Below are 26,777 nucleotides of genomic sequence, written 5' to 3' on the forward strand. Positions count from 1 at the left end.
TCTTTCAAAGAAAACAGTAAGTTCACTTCATATTGGAAAAGTAATTATTTATTATGACAAAAATAAAACCGTTGACTGAAAACAAATGAATGTTACACTATATTGCACCGTGATTGCAAACAAACCAAAATCTGTCTAAAAGATGAACATTCCAAAGCAAACGGCATCCTTTCACTTGGGTAAGTAGGCATGCAAGCAACTCGTTATAACATAATTGCAGAAATAAAAAAATCATGAGTACCAGCAACCTAAACTCAACATATAAAAGCATTTCATAACAGTAATGAAGTATTAAAAATTTTAAAACATGTCTTTTAAACAACCCCACCATTAGAAAAACATGCTTTGAACCACTTTCGGAAAGTGATGATGTGAATGCACTAAGTAGTTCGTTTGCTTTTCATTTTTTTTTCATTAATACTTGTTACACTGGACCAATGGCACACATTTCAATTGCTTGACTGGGGTTCAGAAGCACAGGTTGTGGTGTGAAACACGTTTTCCCCCTCTGTACAATAACAAAGGACCCACAGAGAGCTCCAATTCATAATTTTGACCTTATTAATACCACCTTCTATTCCACTAGGCTGATTCAGATACTGTTACAGAGCTTATGCAGGAAGGCCGAAGCTGGAGGGATAATAACAATTTGTATTTAAATCTTAAGAAATGAGGAGGGAGGTGGGTGGGGCCTTGGTGTGTGTCACACTTTATGGGGGCAAGACATGATTGCAAGAGGGACTTTACCTAACAATTGCAATCAGTGTAACCTGGCTTATTGTACCCTCAATGAATCCCCAACAATAAAAAAAAAAAAAAAAAAAAAAAAAGAAATGTACACAAAGATGAATGCAGACACATGAAAGTAGCTTTACATTCTGAGGTAAGAAATATATACTGAACGCGGGGCCTGCTACTTCCTCTTTAATGCTCAAGAGCACCAATTTATGTTAAGAGAGCCATGTATGATTATAATCATTACACTCGGATTAGAATAAATGCCAGAACAAGGCTGTATAGTTTTTGTTCTTTTTAAAAATTGTTTTAAAACTATGCTCTGTGGAATAGATGAACCAGAAAACAATTTATAACTATTCCGTAATTGGAGAAAAAATCATGACCATCATTTTATTTCATACTTTCAACAGAATAGCAGCTATAATTTTTTAGAAATCAAAAAGTTTTCATAACTACACTGAACAGTTTACTCCAAGAGAATAAAATAGGGGCTTCAGAGTCCCTGAATTTCCTGAGGGAAAATGTAGGAAGATTAAAATCATTAGAGTCTCATATGAACAGGGCTAAAACATGCAAGGAAATCATATAGCCAAGATCAACTGAGAGTCATTTGATATCTTACCAACACTGATGGAAATATATTCACAGTATAAAAGTGTCAATCAAATTTAAGGATTTTTCCTTTTACTTAATTAAACTAATTAAATATTGACTGAGAATTTGCCAATGTGCTTTAATGAAAACCATATGCGAATCTGATCTATGTCTATACCATGTTAGCCCCGCTGGTGGTAAACAAGAATAAAAACAAAAACAAAAACCACCTCCCAGGAATGCTATACCTTCGTTATAAATTTTGCACATCTGAAACACAGTCTGGGGAAGGGGTATTTATGGGACGGTGCAACATCCCCCAACTTGAGCAAAGTACCTCATGGACTGAAAAATGAGGTAATTTTTTAATTAAAATTTTACAGGTGGTGCAGGAAAACATTTCCATTCTTTTAAAACTTTGTTTTTTGACTGTAAATGCTATGCACAGCACATTTGACAATTTCTCCATTGCCAAGAGAAAATGTGGATGTCTGGTTTAAAAATGCAAAAGATGCCTCTACGTAACTACAGCTCCAAATTCTAAAACCCTAATCATGCTTTAGTCTTTTGGCCACATTAAAAATAACATATGACATCTAGTTCTGTAACAAAAGACTACAATTTCCAGTACTTTTAAGCGCCTTACCAGGGGAAAGGAGGAGATATTCACTGCTCTCATTCACATACTTTCTTAGCTAATAGTCTTTTGAGGACTCTCCCACTCCAAGTTTGTCTTTACTTCTGAAGAGTTTTGACTTTGTTTCAAGAGATGGCTCCAAACTTCTAAATTAACATTTCTCACATTTAAAGCTAACAGCAGTTCTGTTGAACATACTTTTCTACCTTAAATTTACAATGGAGTACTTGAATTTATTTTTTATATTGACCTTTATTTAGCTTTGGTCACCTAGAATTCTTAAAATATACTTTCCTGGGAATCTGGCTTTGGATTTTAGTCTTCAGAGTAATAAGAATAAGAAACTACTTAAAAACGGCAAATATAAACCACTTTTAGATTTATGCAGACATTTGTAAAATAGTGACATCTTGGCTACACTGTCCCTTCAATAAAGAGAACTGGTTTGGGGTGGCACCAAAAGGCAATAATTCTGAGCTCAGTAGCCAATTCCATCTGATTAGTAAAAGCCAGGAAAATAAGCAAAGTAGCTTCTCTAGCAGAGTATTCTTAACACACACAAGTGCTTTTTAAGCAGCTTGTTATTTTCTTAGCAATATGGCTTGTTTTCTCTTTTGCACTGTCATTGGCCGTTTGTTCAATTAAAGTGGAACAGCAGTTACCAACTGGTAACTTTTTTCCCTACTGTTTCATGATTGTATTGTTATATGAAGGAACAGAGGAATCAAAAACAGAAAAAAAATAAATTTAACCTCATACTAAGTGCATTTCCTTAATATTTGGGTTTTTAAAAAATTTTAGTGACTGTATGTAAGAATTCAGAATTTTAAAACCAAGACATGATAGAACTCTGGTTTAAGTTTCTCAGTATGAGAAAAAAAGGAAGGTCATGGACAGTAACCGTCCAAGGTCAGTTAGACAACTGACAAAGGCCAAATTTAGATTCAAATCCACTTCTTTGGATGACCAGCACAACATTCTACCAGATATAAGATAACATGCTGTACACAGAAGTGACTTTACCCCAACAAAATGTAAATGATTCTTAGAATTGAATTAGATGTGAAACTTTGTGAGTCCAAAGCCACACATGAGAAGTTAGACTCGTAAAGTTGGTCACCAAAGATAAGATTTCAATGAAATTCATCCATTCACAGGCATATCAGTATGTTTTTCTACTGATATGATTTTACACAGTCAAGGATTAAATCAGGATTAATCAATAGAAATAATTCTGTTTATAATTTGTCCTAAGATACTACACTAAAAAGATTTTTTTAAAGAAAGCTTTTATTGTTTTCTTTGAAATTTTCTTTATTTTGACTCTCATAGCTCTTCAGAGAACACTGTTTATAACACTCCCTATATACCACTCACTGTTTCCATAGGAAAATAACTATTTTCTCCTTTATAGATAGTAAAAAGTTAAATTATGCATAACTAAAATGACTATGGCTGTAGAGATGGCAGTCATTAAAAATTTTTAGTTATGAAATTTGAATTTAATATCTTTCCTCTAATGAATATAAAAGTAAGTACACCTTTAAGCATACTAATATAAGAAACTAAAAGCAAAAATTACATAATCTTCAGTTTTCAATAGGTTATATATATTAATATTCCAGGTTTTAAGCAATTAAAATACATTAATAAAAAATATACAGTATATTCCCTTATAAAGGAGCCTGCTAATTCTAAAAGAGTTATCAAATGGGCTTCAATGAGAATGAGGGGTTTGAAGATGAAGAACATAACATGTTCAAAATTAAGAAAAATTCCGTATTTGAACTGCAGGTTAGTTTTCCACTTTAGTTGTAACAAAAAGATTTCAGTTAAAATTTACTTCCTTTATCCTCAAATTAAAAATAAAAGGCAGAATGGTCTCCTGCAGGGGATGTGAGCTGGACTCCTTGCTTCCCTCTTACTGGAAACTCTGCTGGGCGACAAGCGCAGTGGACAGGGAAGGTGAGACCCAAACTGCTCAACTCATGATGTCTGAAGCACAGGCAGAGTAAAAAATTGAGAACTTATCTCAAAATAGGAACGAAGGCACTAATTACAAATTTATCTTTCAACAGACAATATCTTACAGTTGCTTGATTTATAATGTCAGAATCACTGCTCTAGGATTAGATAACTTGCTTGGGTCAAAAACATTCTCTTGGAGTAAAGGATAATCAGTTTTCATAGTACTGTAACAGGAAAGATCGAACTGAAAACCTAAAAAAATACTTTTAAAAAGCCTTACATGAATTTCCTAATTGAACTTTTCCCAATCAGCACAAAATCTCCTGGATGCCAATTTTATCTTCACTACACAACTAACATAAATCATTTCTAATCCAAAACTAATAAAATATTTTTAAAAAAGATATAGAAAATAAAATAAATTGTATTTTAAAAACTAAATAGTAAATTTGAGTCTATACTAGTAGTTATTTGACAAAATACAATCAACTGTTAAAAACACTTTCAATAATATAATGCTGATGTGGTAATATAAAAAATAACCATATAATTTGATAGAAGAAAACGGAGTCAGCCAATCTTCTTAGATACAAAAAGGCAGATAATCATTTCATGAGAACAAATACAGGAATACTAAATATGCTTTTTCTCAGGACAGACTTATGAGACTTATCCTCTGCATTTATGGTAAACAATATAACCAACTAGAAATTCAGGCAAAGTGTGCTCAGGTAAACGGCATTTTGTCAATTCCACCCCTCCCCCCCCCTCACCCCTTCCATACACACCACAAAGTATCCACATTGACTATGTCTGCTTTTCTCTTATGTTCTTGATTATGAGTTACATTAAAAGCTGAACTAAACTTACCCTCTACTTGGTACAGAATCACTAAGAAAAAGATTCAAAACAAGGTTAAACAACTATTTCCGAAAGTCCAGAAAAATTTCCGCAGGCCAGTTTTCAGTTCGAGGCTATGCTACCACTAAAGAGAAACTGGAAAAATGCTACCGACTAAATTAACTAAATATAATAAATCAAGTACACTCAAAACAGAGCAAAATTTAAATCAACTTACAAATAAAAAATACTAAAATCAAACTACCACTTTTGAACAGATACTGTGATGAACACTGAATCTTACTTTCAATCCAAAGTAAAAAATACTGCAAAAAATGAAGCCCTATTCTGTAAGTGTGCATTTTACCCCTTCCTTAGCAAGAATCACCCACCTGAATAAGCAGGATGGAAATTACAGGACCTGTCTCCCCTCTTAATTTAAGGTATACACTGTTTATTGTTCATGTTATACAACTGCCTCAAATAACTTTTTAACGCTATCAAGTAAACTTTTGATGGGCTATGACTTTTTCATTTTAATTGCTTCTTAATTTGTTAAGAACATCAACTTTGAGTCTCATAGTAGAATTTGAAAAGCTAGGATTAAATTCAGCAGTTTCCTGTAAGATCTTAGAGCTCAAGGCATACCTACAAAGATGGCAATTATTTCCAATCTATTACATAACATCTTAAAATAGAGACAAGGAAAGCCACATGGTTTTTTTAAAGTAATACACTGCTGGTGATAAAAATGCTATGACAGACACATTTTAAATTTTAAGAAAAAAAAAGTACTATTCATACTTCGGCTTTAGCTGCTGCCCAAAGTAGATGTGATTTCTCTTATAAACAGTATAGGTTGAAATTTTACTGATAATAAAGTTGTTGGTAAATTGATAGTAAAATATATTTCCAAGTGTCTTATTTTTAGTGCTTTAGCACTGAATGTGACATTCTTGAAATACCAAATTTATCCAATAGTATTGAAGCTGGGCTTTCAAATAAATATTTAACCTTGAGTAGTGTTTGACCAGATGTGGAAGGCAGAAAAATGAATTGAATTCCTTTAGAAAAATAAACAGCCTATTTAATTCCCATGCTAATGGTGACTTAAAAAAATTATTCCGTAACTTGTAATAATGTGTAGAAGTTTAAAGGTGAGTACTCCTGATGTTTGTTCTTCCTTATATATTTCCTTAGTCTAAGTAGATTTCTTTCTTTATAATAAGTTCTGTCCAAAAGATAAATGGTTTATAGAAGGAGCAAATAGTTAGTGCTGGAGAAGTTTGCAAGCAGTACCTGGTGACTTCCACTACTATTCTATTGAGCTAGCAATTACCTGACCAGGAGGAAATGGTGGTCAAGAATTTAAAGAAATTGGTCATTAAGGTTACAACAATACTTCCGAAAACATTAAACATATGACAAACATTTCTTACAAGGCAGTCACTGAATAATTAGAATAAACAGAAGAATTCTGTTGCTGAAAACATAGTTATACATTATGTTCATCCAACTGAAGATTAGTGCATTAAAAAAAAGTGAAGAAAAAAATCTTTTATGTTCCAGTTCAGCTGCACTTGATTCAAGTGTTGCTCAGAGGTTTGTGTTGTTATAAATTAAACATGCTGCTGCCTTAGCAGCCAAAGGTACTAGGAAAAAATGTTCATGTCACAGAATAAATAGAGCAGTCTCTTTCAAGCAAAAAAGTTATCTCACACCGATCCGGGAGGTCATCCACTCTAGACCTTGGCATAACCTGAACAAAAAACAGAAGTATTATCAAAATTAAAAGCCTTATACTTAAAAATTGAAAACATTATTAAGTCTTACCCAAAGCTTGGTACTACAATCATTATTTATATACCACAGTGTCAATAGTCAAACAACACGGTAAGAGGAATTTTTAACCGGAAGGTTCACTTAAACAAAATGATCTTCACCAGTGGAGTAATGTGGGAAACTGCTTCAGTCACTTCTTGAAGGTATAACTTTGACAGTTTTGCCATCAAGATTGCCAAGTACCTGCCCCCTCCCTCTTTTTTTTTTTTTTTTGAGACAGAGCCTCAAGCTGTCACCCTGGGTAGGGTGCCGTGGCATCACAGCTCACAGCAACCTCCAATTCCTGGGCTCAAGTGATTCTCCTGCCTCTGCCTCCCAAGTAGCTGGGACTACAGGTGCCCACCACAACGCCTGGCTATTTTTTGGTTGCAGCCATCCTTGTTGTTTGGCCGGCCTGGGCTGGATTTGAACTCACCAGCTCAGGTGTATGTGGCTGGCGCCTTAGCAGCTTAAGCCACAGGCGCCAAGCCAAAAGATGGAGACTTTTTTTTTTTGCAGTTTTGGGGGCTGGGGCTGGGTTTGAACCTGCCACCTCCGGCATATGGGGCTGGTGCTCTACTCCTTTGAGCCACAGGCACCACCCGCTCCCTCTTTCAAATGAACAAAAACCAAGAACTTTACCTAACCCCCACCCCCCCAAATTCTAAGGAATAGAATTTATGACCCACTCTTAAAAAGTCTACACATAGCTATTACATTGCAAGCTATTTCTGAGAAATATTATAAGAAAAACTAAGAAAGTTTGGTGGACTTGAGGATAAAGTGGTTAGTTCTCTGATACAAACTGGGTAATCCATTTATAACACAGTGGATTCTCCTTGGCCTAATATCCACAGTCAAATTACTAGGAACAAAAGTCTATACCATAGTGGTGTTTGTCTCAATCATTCATTGTCTGGTAGTTGACTTCCAAAAGAACCCCTACTAATAAAGACGGATACACATATGGAAAGCTCAGAGCTTCGGTTTAAGTTCTTATAGAAAATATAAAATCTCTTTAAAACTTCCTCTTTAATGCAGGTGACATTATGGTTCTTGTGATAAAAGCAAAAAAGAATATAAAAAATTTGGATTAAAAAACAATTAAAAAGTTAATTACCAATTTTTTTTGTAGAACATTACATTTACATTAAACATTATAAAAAGAGAGTTTACTAAAATTATTTCAACCTTGTAACCCCGATACACAATATAAAAACCACCTTTAGTTAAGAGCAACAGCAAAAGAAAGAAACAGGATCCAGCAAGAAAACAAGAGGGCGTAAGAAAACTGCAGGAAATTTGAAAGAAGGCACAGCTCCCCTCAGACCAACAAACACCTACCCTTCTCCTGTTAGAGCACAGCAGGACTGAATGTGCCATGGATGATCCTTAATTGAACTAAGGGTGAGGTATTTAGAGATTTCAGCTGCCGTCATACACCCTTTCATATCCTGTTTATTTGCAAAGATGAGGACTGCAGCCTTCCGCAAATCCTGCAACCAAGACAAAATATCTCTAATATGTGAAATATCACAATTCAAATTAAACCAATGAAGCAACAGGGTGAAGCATACTCAGCTGAACTGTTATAAAGAAATGTCTCTACCGTAAAATGAGCAGGCACTAAGATTTAATGTTAAATTTGTATTAAAATAATCTTGCTGAGCATGGTGGCTTATGCCTGTCATTCTGGCACTTTGGGAGGCTGAGGTGAGAGGATCTCTTAAGCGCAGGAGTCTGAGACATCAGCCTGGGCAACATAACAAGTCTCTACAAAAAATTAAAAACAAGAATCAGCCACGCATGGTGCATGTGCTGGAGCACAGGACTTATGAGGCTACAGCAAGCTATGATTGGACCACTATACCCAAGCACCCTGCCTTGGCAACAGAGTGAAACACCATCTGAAAGAAGAAAAAATACACAAATAACCATGATTTATGATTCACTCGAACAAAGACCGATTAACGTAAGATAATTGATTAAAAGTTATTTTTTTTTATTTATGGGCCAATGTGGTCAAACTAAAAGGAAACCCTGAATCTTAAATACTGACTCAAAGCTAGATGAGTAACATTCTAATGCAAATACGGTAGGTAGGATGTTGCCAAATACTACACTTTCTCCAAAATTTAAAGTAGAGGAAAGGAGATAAGAGCTGGGCAATACTTATCAGTCTTTATATAACATAAGGTCATTGGTTAATGTGCATTTCAGCATAGTTTATACTACAAAAATTAAAAAGATCAACTGTGGAAAACTATATCCTTGTTAAAGGGATAAACTAAAGCAGTACACACTAACATGGGTAAATCACAATGTTGTCCAGAAAAAAGCAAGTTAAGAAAAATGTGCACATTATGACATTATACAAAGTTTTAAGAACATGAATATAATGTTCTGTATAATTTAGACACACAAAAACATAGAGAAAGTATAAAAACATACATAGGAATAATAACCACTACTTCTAGGATAGTGGATACCTCAGACAGAGGGTAGAAAATCAGATGGAAGAGGACTCTTAAGACCCTGCATATCCTACATTGAATAGCAGCATACGAATGCGTTTCATTGTGCTCTTTTAATATTTATGAAATATTTACAAATAAGTGATCTCCAATTATTCATTAAAGATCTTTTAGTTATTATAAGCACTTGGGGAAAAGACACACGTTTTCCTTTTCCTTACTTCACTTTATCAGACTTTTTAAGGTATCCATATGTAATTTTAACTTTGAAAAACCTCTGCAATTATAGTAGTACACAGATTAATGTCAGTTTTTTTTTAAAAACTGAAAAAATGTGAATTTTTGACATCAAAATTTTCGTCAATTTAATGTATAAACTTGTGTTGCTAGGATGACCAATACCGTACTACATTAATCTCAGTAAAAAAGAAAAGCCAAAGAACAGTTACTCCATTGTTTTGTAAAGATTTACTTTCAGAATTTACCTCATGAGCCAACATTCTGTATAATTCTTCTTTTGTAATAGCTAGCCGTTCCCTGTCAATGCTATCAACAACAAGAATGATGAACTAGAAGACAAAAAAAGAAAATCGAATGAGGTTTCAAAAAGTTTTCTATAAAATAATTCAAGTGATCTAAATACTTTCTTCATATGGCATCATCATTATGATTTTAGCATCTACTATTTTTTACCATAAAGAGCTTCTATGAAACTCACATCAAGCAGTAATATCTAAATGTTAACAAGGTAACTTACGACTTCAATAAATAAAAACCATACCCAAGTTTATTTTGTAAAAAAATGACTGATGCCTGAATACATAATACTACATAATATTAAGATTTGTTTCAAATGCTGGTAATAAAAATTAATTAAAAATATACTTGTGTTTTACTAAGAATAATGTCTTCCACTTCCATCCAGGTTAATATGAAGGATGTAAAGTCTCCATTTTTTTTTAATGGCTGAATAGTATTCCAGGGTATACATATACCACAGCTTGTTAATCCATTCCTAGGTTGGTGAGCATTTAGGCTGCTTCCACTTTTTGGCGATTGTAAATTGAGCTGCAATAAACAGTCTAGTACAAGCATCACAAGAATGGAGAAGCATGAATCCTATGTACTCAATTTTGATATGAGGACAATTAATGACAATTAAGGTTATGGGGGGGGGGAAGGAAAAGCAGAGAGAGGGACAGAGGGAGAAGGGTGGGGCCTTGGTGTGCGACACACCTTCTGGGGGCAAGACATGATTGCAAGAGGGACTTTACCTAACAAATGCAATCAGCGTAACCTGGCTTATTGTACCCTCAATGAATCCCCAACAACAAAAAAAAAAGCTATGCACCAAAGCCAGTGCCTAGTTCACCCTTCAAAAAAAATAAAAAATATATATATATATATACTTGTGTTATCCTAAATAATACTCTTGTAGTCAAACTTCAAAGTATTAGCATTCATTTAACCAGTGGTGTCCAACCTGTCCACAGGCCACATGCTGATTTGAGGATGGTTTTGCTTATCTGTGGTATCTGATACCCAAGAAGTACGCATAGAACTTTTGTTTTGCTCATGAGTTTTGTGTCTGTGTATTTAACGTGTAGCTCAAGGCAACTCTTACTCTTCTGATGAGGCACAGAAAAATAGAATGTGGACACCCCTGAATTAAACAACCAATAACTGTTTACTTTCATGCCTATTAGAAGAAAAACATTAAAAAAACTAGTAAGATATTTTTACAAAACAATAGCAATAGTAAATGTTCAAGAAAAAATGTGCTAAACTGAAATATGTCTACCTACATGCTAATATACTAAAGGGAAATAATAGGCAAACTTAACTAAAGGCAAGAGACCCAGGAGAATTAGAGAAATTGGTTAGCAAAGATGTATATGAAAAAGGGTATTCTCAAAGCAAACTAAATAAGATTTAAAAAAAAGAAAAGAAAAGAAAAGAAAAAGGGTAGATCATGAATATTAAAAATAAAAGCAACTTTGGTAAGAAAAAAAGCAAATATAGCAAGAAAGTACCCTTAAATCATATGCATGCTGAAGAAAAGTTAAGAAATGAGGTTAAGGCCGGGTGCAGTGGCTATAATCCTAGCCTATAATCCTAGCACTCTGGGAGGCAGAGGCAGGTGGATGGCCTAAGCTCAGGAGTTCGACACCAGCCTGGGCAACAATGAGACCCAATCTCTAAAAACAGAAAAGTTAGCCAGGTGTTCTGGCAGGCGCTGTAGTCTCAGCTACTTGGGACTAAGGCATGCCTCTGAGGCAAGAGGATCACTTATGCCCAGGAGTTTGAGGTTGCTGTGAGCTATGATGTCAGAGCACTCTACCAAGGGTGACAAAGTGAGACTCTGTCTCCAAAAACAAGCAAACAAAAAAGAAATGAGGGTAAGAGGTACTAAAGGTTCTAGTAGAGGACAGAGGCAAGATAAACACAGACAGGAAGGATGGAATCAGATTATAGAGATGACTTTCAAATTAGGGAATGAGAGACAACTCATCAAAATATAAAGTGATTAAGGCTTAGAAAGGGATAAAAGGAAAGAGAAAGAAAGACAGCATAGGAAAAATGGACAAACCATGGGGGTGCAATTTTAAGTTAATAAGGTGTCGAGAACCAGTCAACTCTTGGGCTCTAATGAAAACGCTGCAGCTTTTGGATGACTCCTCAATGTAAAGAATTTTCAAAAGCGAGACACCACGGGTGAATAAAGCAATTAATGGGAAACCACACAGACAGGAGCCCTACCTATAATCTAAGGTTGCAGATGCTCTGTGCCATGCTGGTGGGCTGCAACAAAGGCCTTTGTTCTTTAGTGTGATTTTCATATTCTTGTAAAAAGTTTATTGAAAGATAGTGCATGCAAATAACATTAGTAAAACATTCTTTATGGACCCATACTAAGTCTTCTAGAATCAATTTTGACCAGGGCATGCTCTTTTCCCAAACGGAGTTGTGAGTTTTAAAAAAGTACCAAATAGCTATGCTATTTAAATAAATCATATACTAAGATGATGTTCTTCCCTTGGTCTAGCATATTCTACCTTTAAAAGTTTATTCTGCTGTACAAATGTGCCCTATAACCAGACTATTTGCTTACCAACGTCTTCTGTCCCTACAAGAAAACAATTACTACCACAAGTGCTAAATTATCTATGACATACCATTCTAGTTTACTACTTATACACACATACATATGCTATTACCATATAAATCTAGAATATATGTTTTTTATTTAAAAAGCCAACTTTGTTGACCAAAAATCCTTATATTCCTTTCTCCCCTGTCCTCCCACAAACCCCAATTTTTAAAAGGCATCATTTTAGAAAAAATTGGTTAAGTGTACCTCTGTGCAAGGAAAAATGGAACTGATGCAATGTACACCAGTATTCTTAAAAATAAACCTTTTCAACAGAACTCCGTGGTCTTATAAAACAAATGCCACGCAGAAGAGACCAAAGCAGAAACGTGACAGAGCACTCTGGGGAATGACCAGCAAATCCATTTTTAAAAATTAAAACACAATCTAACCAAAATTTTGAACGTTCAGTTCACGTTATTTGAAATAGTTTTATTAAATTATGCTTACAGTATTTTACTCCTCACCCAATCAGGGTTTGTTATAAAGTTGTGAGAACTTGGGAAAAGGTCTGTAATTTTTAGTGTCAGATTTCTGCAACAAGGGAGATCAGTTACTATCGTGAGGATGAACCGAGAGAGCCTGACCAACAGTAACCACTCAGTCAATACGCAGTATAATAGTAATAGCTTCCAAAACAATTGCTTCTTGCCTTTCACTTGAAAACCCAAATTCCTTACAAAAAAGGAACTATTAAAAGACATCTGTCAAGATGCCCTCATGGTAGCCTATCTATTTTCTGTGCTTACTCTTTGGTTCTTTTTATTAAAATTTAAGAGTAATCTTAGCATACCTCTGTGTTTGAGTAATATGTGTTCCAGGATGACCGCAGGGACTCTTGACCACCAATATCCCACATAAGAAAATGAGTATTCTTTACAACTATCTCTTCAACATTGCTTCCTATGGTTGGAGAAGTATGGACCACTTCATTCATTAAACTGTTGAAAGACACCATTAAAACTCTTGTAAACCTTGAGAACCCAAAGCGAGTTTTATCTCTATATTTTAAGAACAATCTTCCTTATTAGCATTGGTGATAATAATTAGCATGAAAACAGAAACATTTGTGCAAATAAATATCTAGACAAAGAACAACCCCCAAAGAAAGTTTTGTGGGTTTTTTGAATGGAATGAACTAAAAGCTTAAGCTAAACAGAAGGGAACACTGTGGTGTGACTCTGCATTTCTACGTCTAAAAATTCCAATACCACCATGTCCTGTTATCTGTTAGATGAGAACCAATGCCTCATCCTAAAATAACAAGTTTCCAGGAGACTTTATGCCAATACTTACAAAGTAGCAATCACTAGGTAATAGGCTATCTACAATTTTGAAGACTGCCTATGTGAGAAAATTGAGACTTAACACATAAAAATTACTTCAGGCTTATTAACCTAAACTAGTTCTAAAAAGATAAGGCCATGAGCAAATGAAAATTTTAACTAATATATTTAAAATACTGACATTTATTCAGCAAGTATTTGCTGTAACATGCCAGCCCTGCGCTGAAGGAGGCTTGTGAATCTCTGTTGGATTTTGTATGTATTTTTGAAGCTAATATTAGTTCAATAAAAATGAGAGGTTTAAAGATTAAATCATATTTAGGGTGGCGCCTGTGGCTCAAGGAGTAGGGCACCGGCCCCATATATCAGAGGGGGTGGGTTCAAACCCAGTCCTGGTCAAAAAAAAATTAAATCATATTTAAACAGTATAATATATAATGCCCAATGAATGAAATGCTTTTTAAAAGAGTAGTTATTCAGCAGGGCATTATAGCAGGTGCTTGTGATCCCAGCTACTCAGAAGACTGAGGCAGGAGGATGGCCTGAGGACAGTTTGAGCTTGCTGTGAGCTATGATGCCACTGCACTCTACCAGTGACAGTGTGAGACTCTATCCCAATTAAAAAGAAAAGGTAGTTGTTCAATGCTGAAACAAACCATAAGTCAGCAGCTTTTTAGCAAAGCAGCTAAAAAACCATGTTGAGCATTGGTTAAGTGAAGTACTTCCGATGAGCAGCAGACTACTATAATTTCTAATGCAAGATGAGGTGGAAAAAGGGAAGAACCACTTAACGGGGCAAAGCACTTCACAACGATTTGTTAAAATGCTTAGGCTATAGCTCCATTTCCACTGCTTAACAGATCACTTCCTTGGCACTGAAAGGATGATGGGAGGGAATTCACAGTGGATTCATGGACTGTTAAAATTTCCTTGAAATACTAATATATTTCTCTGAGTTTCAAGCTACTCCCTATTACAAGCTACTATAGCAATATTTTCAGGGGTGATTTCATTTCTTTTGATTTGAGAAGTCTGGGGCTATGTTAAAACAATTCCAAAGTTATCAGTCAGGACAGTACCAATTTATTACATGACCCTCACAGTAGGAAGAACTAAGTGAAATCCACTTCATTGCCTTACCCCAGCACTATAATATGTCCTTTATTTATTATTCGTTAATATTAATTCTTTCTTTTAAGGCCAGCAAACAGTGAATGCTTGTGAAGGTTTTAACAAACATACAGCTGTTTATTTTACTTGGGTTTCTATAAAAATTGCATTTGATAAAATTAAAAACTGTATGTTTAAGTTTTCCATCATATTACAGTGTATCTCATTCTTAATTATAAAAGGTTTCAGTAACTAAAATAATGAAAACTCATACTTACAACTGATAAAGAATGGTGGTTTTCCCTGCATTATCCAATCCCACTATAATTACTTTGTGTTCTACGAAAAGAAAACAAATAGTAAACATTTAACACTGCTGCATACTGCAATTACATTCTTTTCAACAATGATTATCAGTTAGCTTGCTAATGAGAATCATTCGCTGGATATCCATTACTGGACTGTTAAAATACAGAAAGAAATTTTATTATGTTAAGGCTAGCTGCCTCGAGCGAGACAACTATAATTTTTAGTTCTCTTGTAAAAGCAGGGGGTTATATCTAGTTGTGAGAAGATTATACAACTGCATACTTTTACAACAGGAAAGAAACTGCTCCTCAACCCATACATGTAAACGATATATTCTTTATCTGTAAGTCCTCAAAACGTTCTCCATAAAAACTAAATATTTAGCTGATGGATGGACTAAAATACAGTCAATTCTCAATTCATGTTGAACAGGGCAAGCAACAACCTGATTAGTACTAAGTTATTTAGAACAGATTCGGCAAATACAGTGGAACCTGCACAGTTAACCATCTCCCTACCCTGACCACCTCCTTAAGTTGACCTAATCTTCATAGACTGGACAGTACAGTACAGTACAATATCATGTACGTATCAGTACAACAGGCCTAATTCCTTATGTTGACTATCTTCATATGCTGACCAGTTTGTTACAGTCCCTTAGGTGGTACCTTTTCAACCTTCTTTATTGTTTTTCAGAATCATTATTAAAATCAATTGGCTGGCTCAGCACCCATAGCACAGTGGTTACAGGGTCAGCCACATACACCAAGGGTGGTGGGTTCCAACCCGGCCCGGGGCCAGCTACACAACAATGACAACTGCAAAAGAAAATAGTCAGGTGTTGTGGCGGGCGCCTGTAGTCCCAGCTACTTGGGAGGCTGAGGCAAGAGAATTGTTTAAGCCCAAGAGTTTGAGGTTGTTGTGAGCCGTGGTGCTATGGCACTCCACCGAGGGTGACATAGTGAGATTCTGTCTCAAAAAAAAAAATAAATAAATAAATAAATAAAATACAATAAAAAATAAATAAAATCAATTTGCTGACAAGAGTACAAAGTGCCCATACTTAGACTGTGTGTCAGACATGCAATTCAAAAGGTTTTGTGGGTAGTTGAATAATTTGGGGTTAAGATGTTACTTGTACCTGTCAGAGTTACGGTGAATTGGAATGTTTTAAAAATGTGTCACACCATGAGACGGTCTTTCTAGGAACCATATTCCACTAGAAATCTCTTCTAGGAGACCAAGCTGCAACCCTCACCCTGACAAAGGGCTGAGAAGGAAGAGGGCTTCCACTGTCACTAATCTCTTCATCTCCACAGCCAACGCAATACACGCTCATTTGTACTGAATGAAGAAAGCTCCAATCTCAGAGGGGCTGTTTAATGTTAATCAAGTGTTTGCACAGAAGTTTCTCTGTTGTCTTGCCTATGGTGTTCTCTTGGACCTCTTGTAAAACCAGCTCATACTTTGAAAAGAAAATCAGTAAGAGCACTTATTTCTAGACAATTTCAGGTTAAGAAATGAATAATTCCAAAAAAGAAGAAACAAATAAAAGAAAATGTTCTCCCTTTACTCTGTTTTTCTATTTTTAGTAAACTGAAAAAGAATTGTAGTTTTGTATTTTTTGAGACAGATTCTTACTCTGCTGCCCTGGGTCAAGTGCTGTGGCATCATCACAGCTCATGGCAATCTCAAACTCTTGGGCTCAAGAGATCCTCCTGCCTCAGCCTCCTAAGTAGCTGGGACTACAGGTGCATGCCACCATGCCTGGCTAGTTTTAATATTTTTAGTAAAGACAGGGGTCTTGCTCTTGCTCAAGCTGGTCTTGAACTGAAGAGCTCAAGCAACCCACCTATCTTGGCCTCCCACTGTGCTGGGATTACAAGCATGAGCTACCACACCAGCCTAGAATTTATAGTTTTAATATAGAATATCAAATGATGCCAATTAGATTAACACTATGGGAAGAAAAGTATTAAGAGAAATACTAAATAGTGAGAGAATTAAAAATCGTGAAAATTTGTCAAAATATATTCTATCATATTAAAATTTGATAGTGTTAAAATGACCAGCTTTTAATTTTAACATATAAGACAGCTCTAAAGATATTATGAAATAGGAATTGCTCCCCTCTAGGTATATAATAGTTAGACTCACACTGTCACGTAACTAGAGTATATAAACACCATATAACCAAATAAAAATGCCCAAATTAAGCAAATTTACCAAATAGCACTTAAGTCTGAATTATTACAAAGGACAGGCTGTAAAAGCAGAAGATGTGTTGTGGCAATCTGAGACTGCAGGCCTACAGGGCAATGATGAACACCCAAGAATTCTGGCTCTTGAAAATAAATGAAAAACCATAAAAAACTAACTGTCTCTATATTACACTGATTATAGAATCATAATTATGTTTTAGCTTGGAACAGACTGCAGAACTTGAGATTTATTCCTGCCCTCTCATGACTTCATCTCCAAATGCACCTCTGAGGAACCCAGCACCTTGCTTAGTTTATAGATAAGGAAACTGAGGCCCTGTTAAGATAAATAATTGGCTGTAGTTAAAACACATGTGGATGAGGGCAGTGAAAAGCTATTTCCCCCTTCTTTCTGTTCTACCATATTAACTGCCCTCCCCAATTCTTTGGTCTCCGCAGACCCCCATCACAACACTCACACTCTCGAATGCCTCACTTTTTCAGAGCAGCAATGTAAATCTGATGATTCAATGATTCAACATTAAGTTCATTTCAATGCTTGATTGCACTAATTGTGGTTAAGATGAACAGGTAGACTCTTAAAAGTATGTAAACAAGCACTGACAAAATAGTATCATTAGTTCAAAGAACAAATACTCCTAAGGATGAGATCTAGAATCCAGCTTTCAGTTAAGGAAAAAATTAGAAAGGAATATTCTAGTGTTTCAATCCAAGTGTTTTATATGCATTATGCAATTCAATCCTCACCATCATTCTAAGACAGCGGTTCTCAACCTGTGGGTCGCGACCCACAGGAACTGTACTAAAGGGCTACAGCAGTAGGAAGGTTGAGAACCACTGACCTAGGAGAAAGTGATGTAATTCCTCCTTTAGCAATAAGGAAACTGAGTTTTGGTTGCCCGAGGTCATGTTGCTGGGAAGTAAACAGAATCTTAGCTAGGAATTTGATTCTAGAGCTGGAGCTCTAAACTATTAGATAATGGATTTCTTCACTAGTCATGTTTTAATACTATTTATATATTAGTGGTAAACCAGATATAAATACAATGTCAAAAAAATCTTTTTAAATCTTCAAATATGAACATTATTTTAAATTTTAGAAAATGCTTAAGTATAGAATCTTTGCTAAGTATTTAAAATACTTTCTATTGACTTAGATCTTTTGCATTAACCTGGATGGAGTTGAAACACATTCTTCTTAGTAAAGTATCACAAGAGTGGAAAAGCAAGTATCCAATGTATTCAACACTAATAGGAAGTCAGCAGATGATCTAATATATGTCCACAAAAGAGAAAAAGTCAATTCATTTAAAGTTGGGGGCAGGAATAAGCAGGGGGTAGAGGAAAAGAGAGGAGGGGATTGGTGTATTCCCACTTAATGAGCACAATGTAGGGGTATACGGTGCACCTTTTGGATGGGGGACAAAACTACAAATGCAAATATCATAACCTAGTTATTTGTACCCTCACATTAACCTGAAATAAAAATAAATAAATACTTTGTGTTGAATAAGCTTAGAGCCTAAGGGAAAAAGATAATCATGTTCTATGTCTTACTTAGCTTCTTCTCAATTCAGTAGTAAATAAAACATTCCTCTATTACTTTTAATTTTTTAAGGTTGACTAGTGGTTAACATGATGCCTCCCCATCTCTGTGACAAAATTGAGTCTTATAATCTTTAGGATAATAAAAAAAGGAAAAGTTTATTGGGTATAAGAAACAGTCTTCAGGTAAACAAGAGTATTAAATGCAGAAGATCAAAGAGTTTAAGCAGGTAGAACACTATTAACGTCACGGGCCAGATTAAAGTGCCTGAAAGATACCAAAGACCTTTTCCCCAACTCGATGAACAAAAGAATTGATAAGAGGGCTTCACCAAGAACACAATGAAATAGATCTAACGTGTGTGTAGTATCTAGAGAATTCAAACGCTACCCATGATCTGGAGGGCAAATGTAAAGGGACACAGCGCATGGTTTTCAAGCTTGTTTGATAATGATCACAGTTAAGAAATATATTTTACATTACGATCCACGACACATATAACACAAGCAAAAGTTTCACAGAACAAGACCTTTACTGAGATACGTTCTGACAGTTTCTATTTTAGAATGTCCATTTAAATGCTCACTAAATCAACATGATAACTTACTAATCACTTATGGTAGGCAGCTTGGGGAGAAAATGGTCTAAGAAATACAAGTTAAAAAAGTAAACTGGGTGAGTACAAACATAAGAAAAATGTTCAAATTCAAGTACAAAGAAAAATAAAGCTAGGCACAAAGTCGATCTGTTGAAAACCAAAGATAAAGAAAACATCCTGAAGGCAATAAGAGAAAAAGCCACATAAATCTAAGTACAGATAAGAACTGTTATTGAACAACTTGTCAGAAAAAAAAAAAGTCCAGTAAACACTGAAATGACATTAAAGCACTAAAAGAAAAGGAAGGATGCTATAGTCAGCAAAAATATACGTAAGAGGGCAGCACCTGTGGCTCAGTGAGCAGGGTGCCGGCCCCATATACCGAGGGTGGTGGGTTCAAACCCAGCCCCGGCCAAACTGCCACAAAAAAATAGCCGGGCGTTGTGGCGGGCGCCTGTGGTCCCAGCTACTCGGGAGGCTGAGGCAGGAGAATCGCCTAAGCCGAGGAGTTGGAGGTTGCTGTGACCTGTGTGACGCCACGGCACTCTACTGAGGGCAATAAAGTGAAACTCTGTCTCTCCAAAAAAAAAAAAAAAAAAAAAAAAGAAAAAAAAATATATATGTAAGAATGAAGGATAATAAAGACATTTTTAGGCAAAAAGAATCAATCATGAGCAGAACTACATTACAAAAATGCTAAAGCTCTGCTTGAAGGAAATTTCTACCACATGGAAATGAAAAAACATTGAAAATAGTGAAGTGGGTAAATGAAAGAAATAAAAGATAACCCATCTTAAAACTTCAAAGAACATGTGACAGGAATGTCACATGACATTCAAAGCAAAAATTGTAATGTATTTTGTAAGGTTCATGACATATGTTGATATGACACAAAAAAAGGATCAGGTGAATGTAGAATTCTATAGTTTTAAGGTGCTTACATTTTACGAGAAGTGTTACATTAATAATTCTTGGTAGACTGAGAAATTAAAATGTGTGTTATAATTTCTAGTGGCATCATAAAAATAATGCACAAAAGAATAGATAGTCAAATAAGCATCCTTTCTCCCTTTGCCCATACCCTTTGCCCCGACCACCACAAAGAAAAACGCAAAATAAAATGGAATCCTAAAATTAAATCATTTAACCCAAAAGTAAGTATAAAAGGAGGAATAAAGTAACAAGTCTTTGGAACAAACAGAAAACAAACAGTAAAATAGTAGACCTTAATATACAACCATACCACAACCCAAACAATATCCTATAACTGAACTATGTATTCCAATTAAAACTAAATTTTACAATTCAAGGGAGAGAATTTCACAATTCTTTTTTGTATTAAAAAAGCAAGACCCAACTATATGCTTTTTATTTGAGGTATGTACTAAAACACAGAAGATCTGAATGAGACAACCACTTTTACCTAGTACAGATTTATAAAACATTACACACAACTGAAGAGTACTCATTCTTTTCAAGCGCAAATGATGTAGACTAAAACAGACCACTGACAACCACAAAAATAGTCTTGAGAAATTTGAAAAGGAAAATGGAAATCTTCCAGAGTATGTTTCTGCCCCATAAGTAAGTTACTTTAGGAACCAAGACTAAACTATCTAACGAACAACTAAGGTTTGGAAATTAAACACGCTTATAAATAAAACACAAGTCAAAGAAGCAACCAGAGACAAAAAAAATTAGAAAATATTTCAAACAGAACATTCAAACACAACATATTAAAACTTGCAGAATGTAGCTAAAGCAGTACACTAGAGGGACATTTACAGCTTTAAAATGTTGACATTTGAAAAGACAAGAGCCCAAATAACACAATGCCACACTTACAGCAGCTAGTTTGTTTTTTTAAGAATAAACAAAAAAGTTAAGCAGAAGGAAGAAATAAGGAGCAGGAATAAAAACAGAAAAACAGAGAAAATTAAAACATTTTCTTTTAGAAGATTAACAAAACAAAGTTGGAAAATTTCCACTACCAGACTTGTAGTATGGCTTAGGGATAAACATACATATGGCTCCAAGCAAGACACGACAAGGCAAGCCAAGAGAAAAGACTCACATTCATAAAATCATTTGGGTTTCAACAAAGGCTCCAAGGCAATTCATGTTGGGGAAAAAAAGTCTTCAGTAAATATGCTGGAACAAGCAGGTGTTCATGTGAAAAAAAAACAACTCAATCCCTATTCACATCATAAACCAAAAGTAATTTGAGATGAATCAGAGAGCTAAGCATAATAACTAAAGTTTCTAGATGAAAGGGGCAGATTCCTTAAACAGGACACAGAAAGCAACAACCACTAAAAGAAATTTTTTTTGAGAAATTGGATTTCACCAAAATCAAAAATTTCTGCATAGCAAAAAATCCCCATTAAGAAAATGACAGGTAAACCAGAGACTGAGCCAAATCATTCACAAAACACATACTGACAAAGGGCTCAATTTCAAAATACATCAATAATTCCTAAAATTCAATGATAAAAAGGACCCCAAAATTATTTTTTTAATGGGCAAAAGATTTGACCTGTCTTCAAAGATCTATACACCAACGGTCAATAAGCACAAGTAAAATAGTATGCTCAATGTTCACCAGAAAAATGGAAATTCAAATCACAATGAGATACCACTACACATCCAACAGAATGCCTAAAAATTAAAAGATGAACAACACCAAGTGTTAGTAAAAGTGAGAAACAAGTGAAATACTACTTATGAGGCAGGAGGATCATTTGCACACAAGAGTTTGAGACTGGCCTAGGGAACAAGATCTCAAAAAAGAAAAAAAAAGAAAAGAAAAAAAAAAAGAAAACCACTTACAGACACCTGGGCAGGAAATTTCTAAAGAATGAGTTTCATCAAATAAGAGTAAAGCGGGAAAGAAGATACTGGTTTAATAAAATAGAAAAGCAAAGGTAAGTCCCTAACAACTGTGTATGAGACACAGACACAAGTTCTGTCTGGAACACTCTGGAGGACTGTAGGAGAATCAGGAGTAAGATAAATCGCCTGAGAAAAACTGCTACAGAGAGGTTTTGGACAGTGTGCAGCGTGAAACAACTTAACCAAATTTGTAAAGAAAAGGAAAGCAATACTAAGAAGGTGTGATTAATTTTCTCAAGAGGGCCAATGTTGCAGGAAAAAAAGGAGACACAATTACACCACACTATAGCTCAGCAATAAAACTTTAGTCATAATAATAATAATAATGAAAATACTTAGTGTATAATAATCTATACTAGGATGAGGAGGAAAAGTATGAGTTTTTCTTCTGTAGCAGTAAGACCAATGGTAACTTCCATATAGGCATATTATTCAGCTATACAGAAGTATATATTGAAAAAAGTTAAGAGTTTGAAGAGCTATGAATGATACATACACCACTTTAAGAGTTTAACATTAAATTTAAAAAGCAAAAGGAAAGTTTTAAGACAGTCTGTGTTATCGGTTCATTACTTCACTTCCAAGAAACACAGTTGATAGCGTCTTTCCTGATTCACCTGTGCAAGTTTCACAATTATCAGGGTTGCTGGGCAGGCTTCATTTCTTTCCATTCCCAGTTTTACGTTTCTTCATTTTTGTGTATCTCAGACTTTCTTAATGACACATGAATATGTTACTCAAACAAACTTTTATGTTTAAAAAAACATACACTAAAATCAGCACCCATTATGTGCCAGCTATTGGGGGGGGGTATAGAAATGATTAAGATAAAGTTCATGTTTCAGAGAATGATTTCCATTGAAAGACATGACAATTAAGTAAACAAATTTATAATACAATTACAGGTTGTGATAAGCATTACTGAGAAAAAGACAGAATGAGAGTTGGGGTGGCAAGCATGCTATTTTTGATAAAGTAGTCTGGAAGGCATCTCTGAGGAGTGACATTTGATCAAAAATTAGAATGAATAAATGAAATGAATCAGGGATAAAAAATGCTCTGGAAGATGAGGAGTAAATTCTACGTTTAAATTTAGTGTGTATGAAACCAGCAGGAAGCCCAGAATTAAGAGCAGAATATGATAAAGGGAGAAATGTAAGCCACAAGACCTATGCAGTGAGAAGTCAAGAACAGTAATGATCTCATAAAAAGCTGGCTATCAGTGTTTAAAACGATAACGTGAAATTCACAAACGAGAAAGAAATAATGATAATGGAATTAAGATGTTATTTGGTTGTGAAAATGAACTCCAATTAAAACATTCCATTTGTTCTTAATTCTAGATAGCACTTTGTACAATCACAACACAGAAAAAGATCGTGCCTAAGAAAGACAAAAGGAAATTAAAAAAATAAAAATAGAAAAAGGAACGCAAAACCATACATTTACACATTGATATTTTTATAGAAACACACCTATAGGACCACATAGATACATAAAATGTTTGCAAAGGTGATCAGATTTTGAAATCATATCGTCAAATGGTAACTGTCAAAGTAATCAGTATTCTAGTTTAAAATGAAACAATACAAAACTGCTGGGATTAATTGTGTACTTTTAAGTTGCTTTAAACAATACATACTTTAGTACTCTTAAACTCAAATAGCATCTAATTTATGAGAAGGTATTTGAGGCTCTAAAATGCTACAGGAAAAATAAAAAGATGGGTGTGAGTAAATACTAGTAGACAAGGGAAAGGACTACATATGGTGATACCAGTAGTTCTTTTTTTTTTTGTAGAGACAGAGTTTCACTTTATGGCCCTAGGTAGAGTGCCGTGGCCTCACACAGCTCACAGCAACCTCCAACTCCTGGGCTTAGGCGATTCTCTTGCCTCAGCCTCCCGAGTAGCAGGGACTACAGGCGCCGCCACAACGCCCAGCTATTTTTTGGTTGCAGTTCAGCTGGGGCCGGGTTTGAAACCGCCACCCTCGGTATATGGGGCCGGCGCCCTACCAACCAAGCCACAGGCGCCGCCCTTACCAGTAGTTCTTAATACTACCTGCACATTCCAATTACCTTGGCACTGATGCCCAGGCCACCCTATCCTGTTAGGATTTAATTGGTCCAAGGTTGTACCTTGGGCATATTATTCTAATACATCTAATACCTCTGGCTTAGATATGTATAGCGACAAAAATGGAAACCGTTGAGGTTGGCGATTAATTTTGTTAATGCAGAAAAGAAAAGTATGGACTAAGATAAGCACCTTATGATATTCTCCTGCTTTAAAAAAAATCACAAGATCAAACTCTCCAATGGCTCCCAATCCTTGTACTAAGTCTAAATAGTTTTATGTTGTAGTGGACATCTGTGATCTGATTACCTCTTCAATCTATTCCTGTATACACCAAATTATTTAATTCCTCTTCCTCTTGTATATCCTTCCTTCTTCCTAGAAAAAAACGCTTCTCTACCCCCTTGGTCTAGTGTGTCTCCGGAACTCCTACTCATCCTTAAAGTCAACGTATGCCTTATCCTGCAAAGTCTCCCACAAACTACCTGAGAAAGATGAATCACTTCTTTCTTGAGGCCATCACGTTTTTTTGCACGTTATCTGTTTAAAAATTTGCTACACTGCACTTTTTTCATGTCTGCCTCATTTGAGTAATTTGAGAACAAATGAGGTCTTAATTCTTAAGACTGGCCTATAGCAACAGGAATTAAAGAGAATCAAATGACAGAATGACCACTAGTTCTAAATTTTCAACAGGAAATTTAAAGAAAAACATCAAAAGTGGAAATGGAGACTTAGGAGGCCTGAACAATTAATTATGTGACTATAAAAGTAGCCAAGAAATGTGTTTCATCATCTTCACAATTTTCCTTTCACCTATTTTATTTCCTGCTAGTCTGATTAAGGAAACTTCTTCAAACAAAAACGATACGAAACAGGAAAGGAAGGAAGGTGTACACAGGGAGAACCAACTACTTTGGTAATGTTATTTCTTAAGCCCTGGGGAAAGAGAAAGAAGTGGTATTTCTGTTAGTCTTTATACACTTGTGAGCATGTCTTAAAATGTTGCTTTACGTAGTGAATTTATTTAACAAGGATTATAAAATATAAACTGCTAAAAATACATTCAATTTATGATAACATCCACAGAGAGTTAAACTCTGGCTACTTTGAAATTATTTGATAAGCAATATTTACCTGTAATAACTGCATACACACATATGTATCTTTCTAACTTCAAAATGACTAAAGTTCTAATACCACGGACCAAGTGAACTAACACCATTTCATTCTCTTCAAGACTTCTTAAATCCAGAAAAAAGATACATTAGCAACAATAAATTGGTATCATCATAAAAATAAAACTGGTTTATAAATTATCCCTGGATATTAAAAACAAAAGCAGCTGCACTTAAAAACTGGTTTCAATTACTAAGAAACCATTCTGTAAATAGAATGCCTACAACTTATGGTTGGCCTCTTTTTTATCTTAATATTTTCTCTCTTCAGAAGACATCACATCTCATTCTTACTCACAACAGGTTTTACAGCTTCTTGGCCCTTTGGACTTGCGACTTCCAGATGTCTCATAACCTGTTCTAGACTAATTACGGACACGTACCGTCTTACACAGAACCAAAAACACTTGAGTTGTAGTTTTTAACGCCAAAGGGGGGAAAAATGTCTAGAATGAAGATTTCGGAAAACTCCATGTATCTGAATAGGCTAACTCATTCTCGAGTCCTAGAAATCAGGAGAAATCAGAGCGTGATGGTGCACGGACTTAAAGGACAGGAAGGAAAACAAAGCAACAGTAGTTAATTCGGAAAAAAATTTTTAGTAGTGTCGGTGGACACTTAACCTGGGGCTAGACGCAGAAACAACTATGCCTAATTAGAGACGGAAAAGGCCCTCAAAAGCCTCCGGGCGCCTTTAGGATATAGTAATCCCCAAATTCTCAATTTGGATTCTGGGACGTCAAATGCCTTCTCCGATTGCCCCTTTCTGCCGCCCATCAGGTCTCTCTTGTATATTCTCCCAGTCTAAAACGCCGAGTTTCTTGCTCCCCCTTCCACTAAGTCACTTCTCTGCGTCTCCGAACGCTTCTGTTCCCCGAGAGCGCTGCCCCCGGTGTCTCCCTTCTCCGGCGGCCGAACCCGTCGTCCCCCGATCCTTCTCACCTTGGGTACAGAAGAGGCTCCACAGTTTAGCGAAGATCAGCCCCATCATGAGCACCTTGGGCGGGCCTCGGGCTCCCTCAGCAGCAGGTGCCGCTGCGCCGGGCCCCCCACGGCGGCGCCGGCTGGGGGGAACCCAGAACAAGCAGGCTGAGACCGTGCAGCGAGGGCACTGGTTGGCCGCAAAGCTTCGTCCCGCAGCTCGGCTGCCGGTCGGAAGGCGCCGCACCGCGTCCCCACCGGATAGTCCTTTGTTTCGAGCCCGCTGAGCCCAACGCCGACCCGTAGTCCCCTCGGCCTGAACCCACCTACCCACCAGAGAACTCCACCAGCCCCAGGCCCCGCCTCGGCTCCGCCTCCCCTGCCAATGCCCGTACCACCCATCGCCGGAAAAACG

At 35.9% G+C, this 26,777-nt stretch overlaps 1 protein-coding gene across 1 annotated transcript; it reads right to left on the reverse strand.

The window, feature by feature from the left end:
- Positions 1-30: 30 nt before the first annotated feature.
- On the reverse strand, positions 31-26,714 carry ARL5B (ADP ribosylation factor like GTPase 5B). The gene is made up of 7 exons (XM_053572181.1): positions 26,384-26,714; positions 14,898-14,958; positions 13,017-13,164; positions 9,558-9,641; positions 7,943-8,094; positions 842-6,536; positions 31-661 (listed from the first exon to the last, which is right to left on the reverse strand). The coding sequence occupies exons 1-6, from the start codon at positions 26,430-26,432 to the stop codon at positions 6,488-6,490; spliced, it is 543 nt and encodes a 180-aa protein (XP_053428156.1). The 5' UTR covers positions 26,433-26,714; the 3' UTR covers positions 31-661; positions 842-6,487.
- Positions 26,715-26,777: the final 63 nt, after the last annotated feature.

The sequence above is a fragment of the Nycticebus coucang genome, chromosome 20, assembly GCF_027406575.1.
Source record: "Nycticebus coucang isolate mNycCou1 chromosome 20, mNycCou1.pri, whole genome shotgun sequence".
NCBI classification, from domain to species: Eukaryota; Metazoa; Chordata; class Mammalia; order Primates; family Lorisidae; genus Nycticebus; species Nycticebus coucang.

Excerpts from the sequence above, each read along its gene's own strand:
- ARL5B (XM_053572181.1), bottom strand. The coding sequence starts at position 26,432 with ATGATGGGGCTGATCTTCGCTAAACTGTGGAGCCTCTTCTGTACCCAA. Across the intron at positions 14,959-26,383 it reads GAGCCTCTTCTGTACCCAAG|AACACAAAGTAATTATAGTG; the intron begins GTGAGAAGGATC and ends TTCTTTTCGTAG. Across the intron at positions 6,537-7,942 it reads TGTGCTCTAACAGGAGAAGG|GTTATGCCAAGGTCTAGAGT; the intron begins GTAGGTGTTTGT and ends TTTTTTGTTCAG.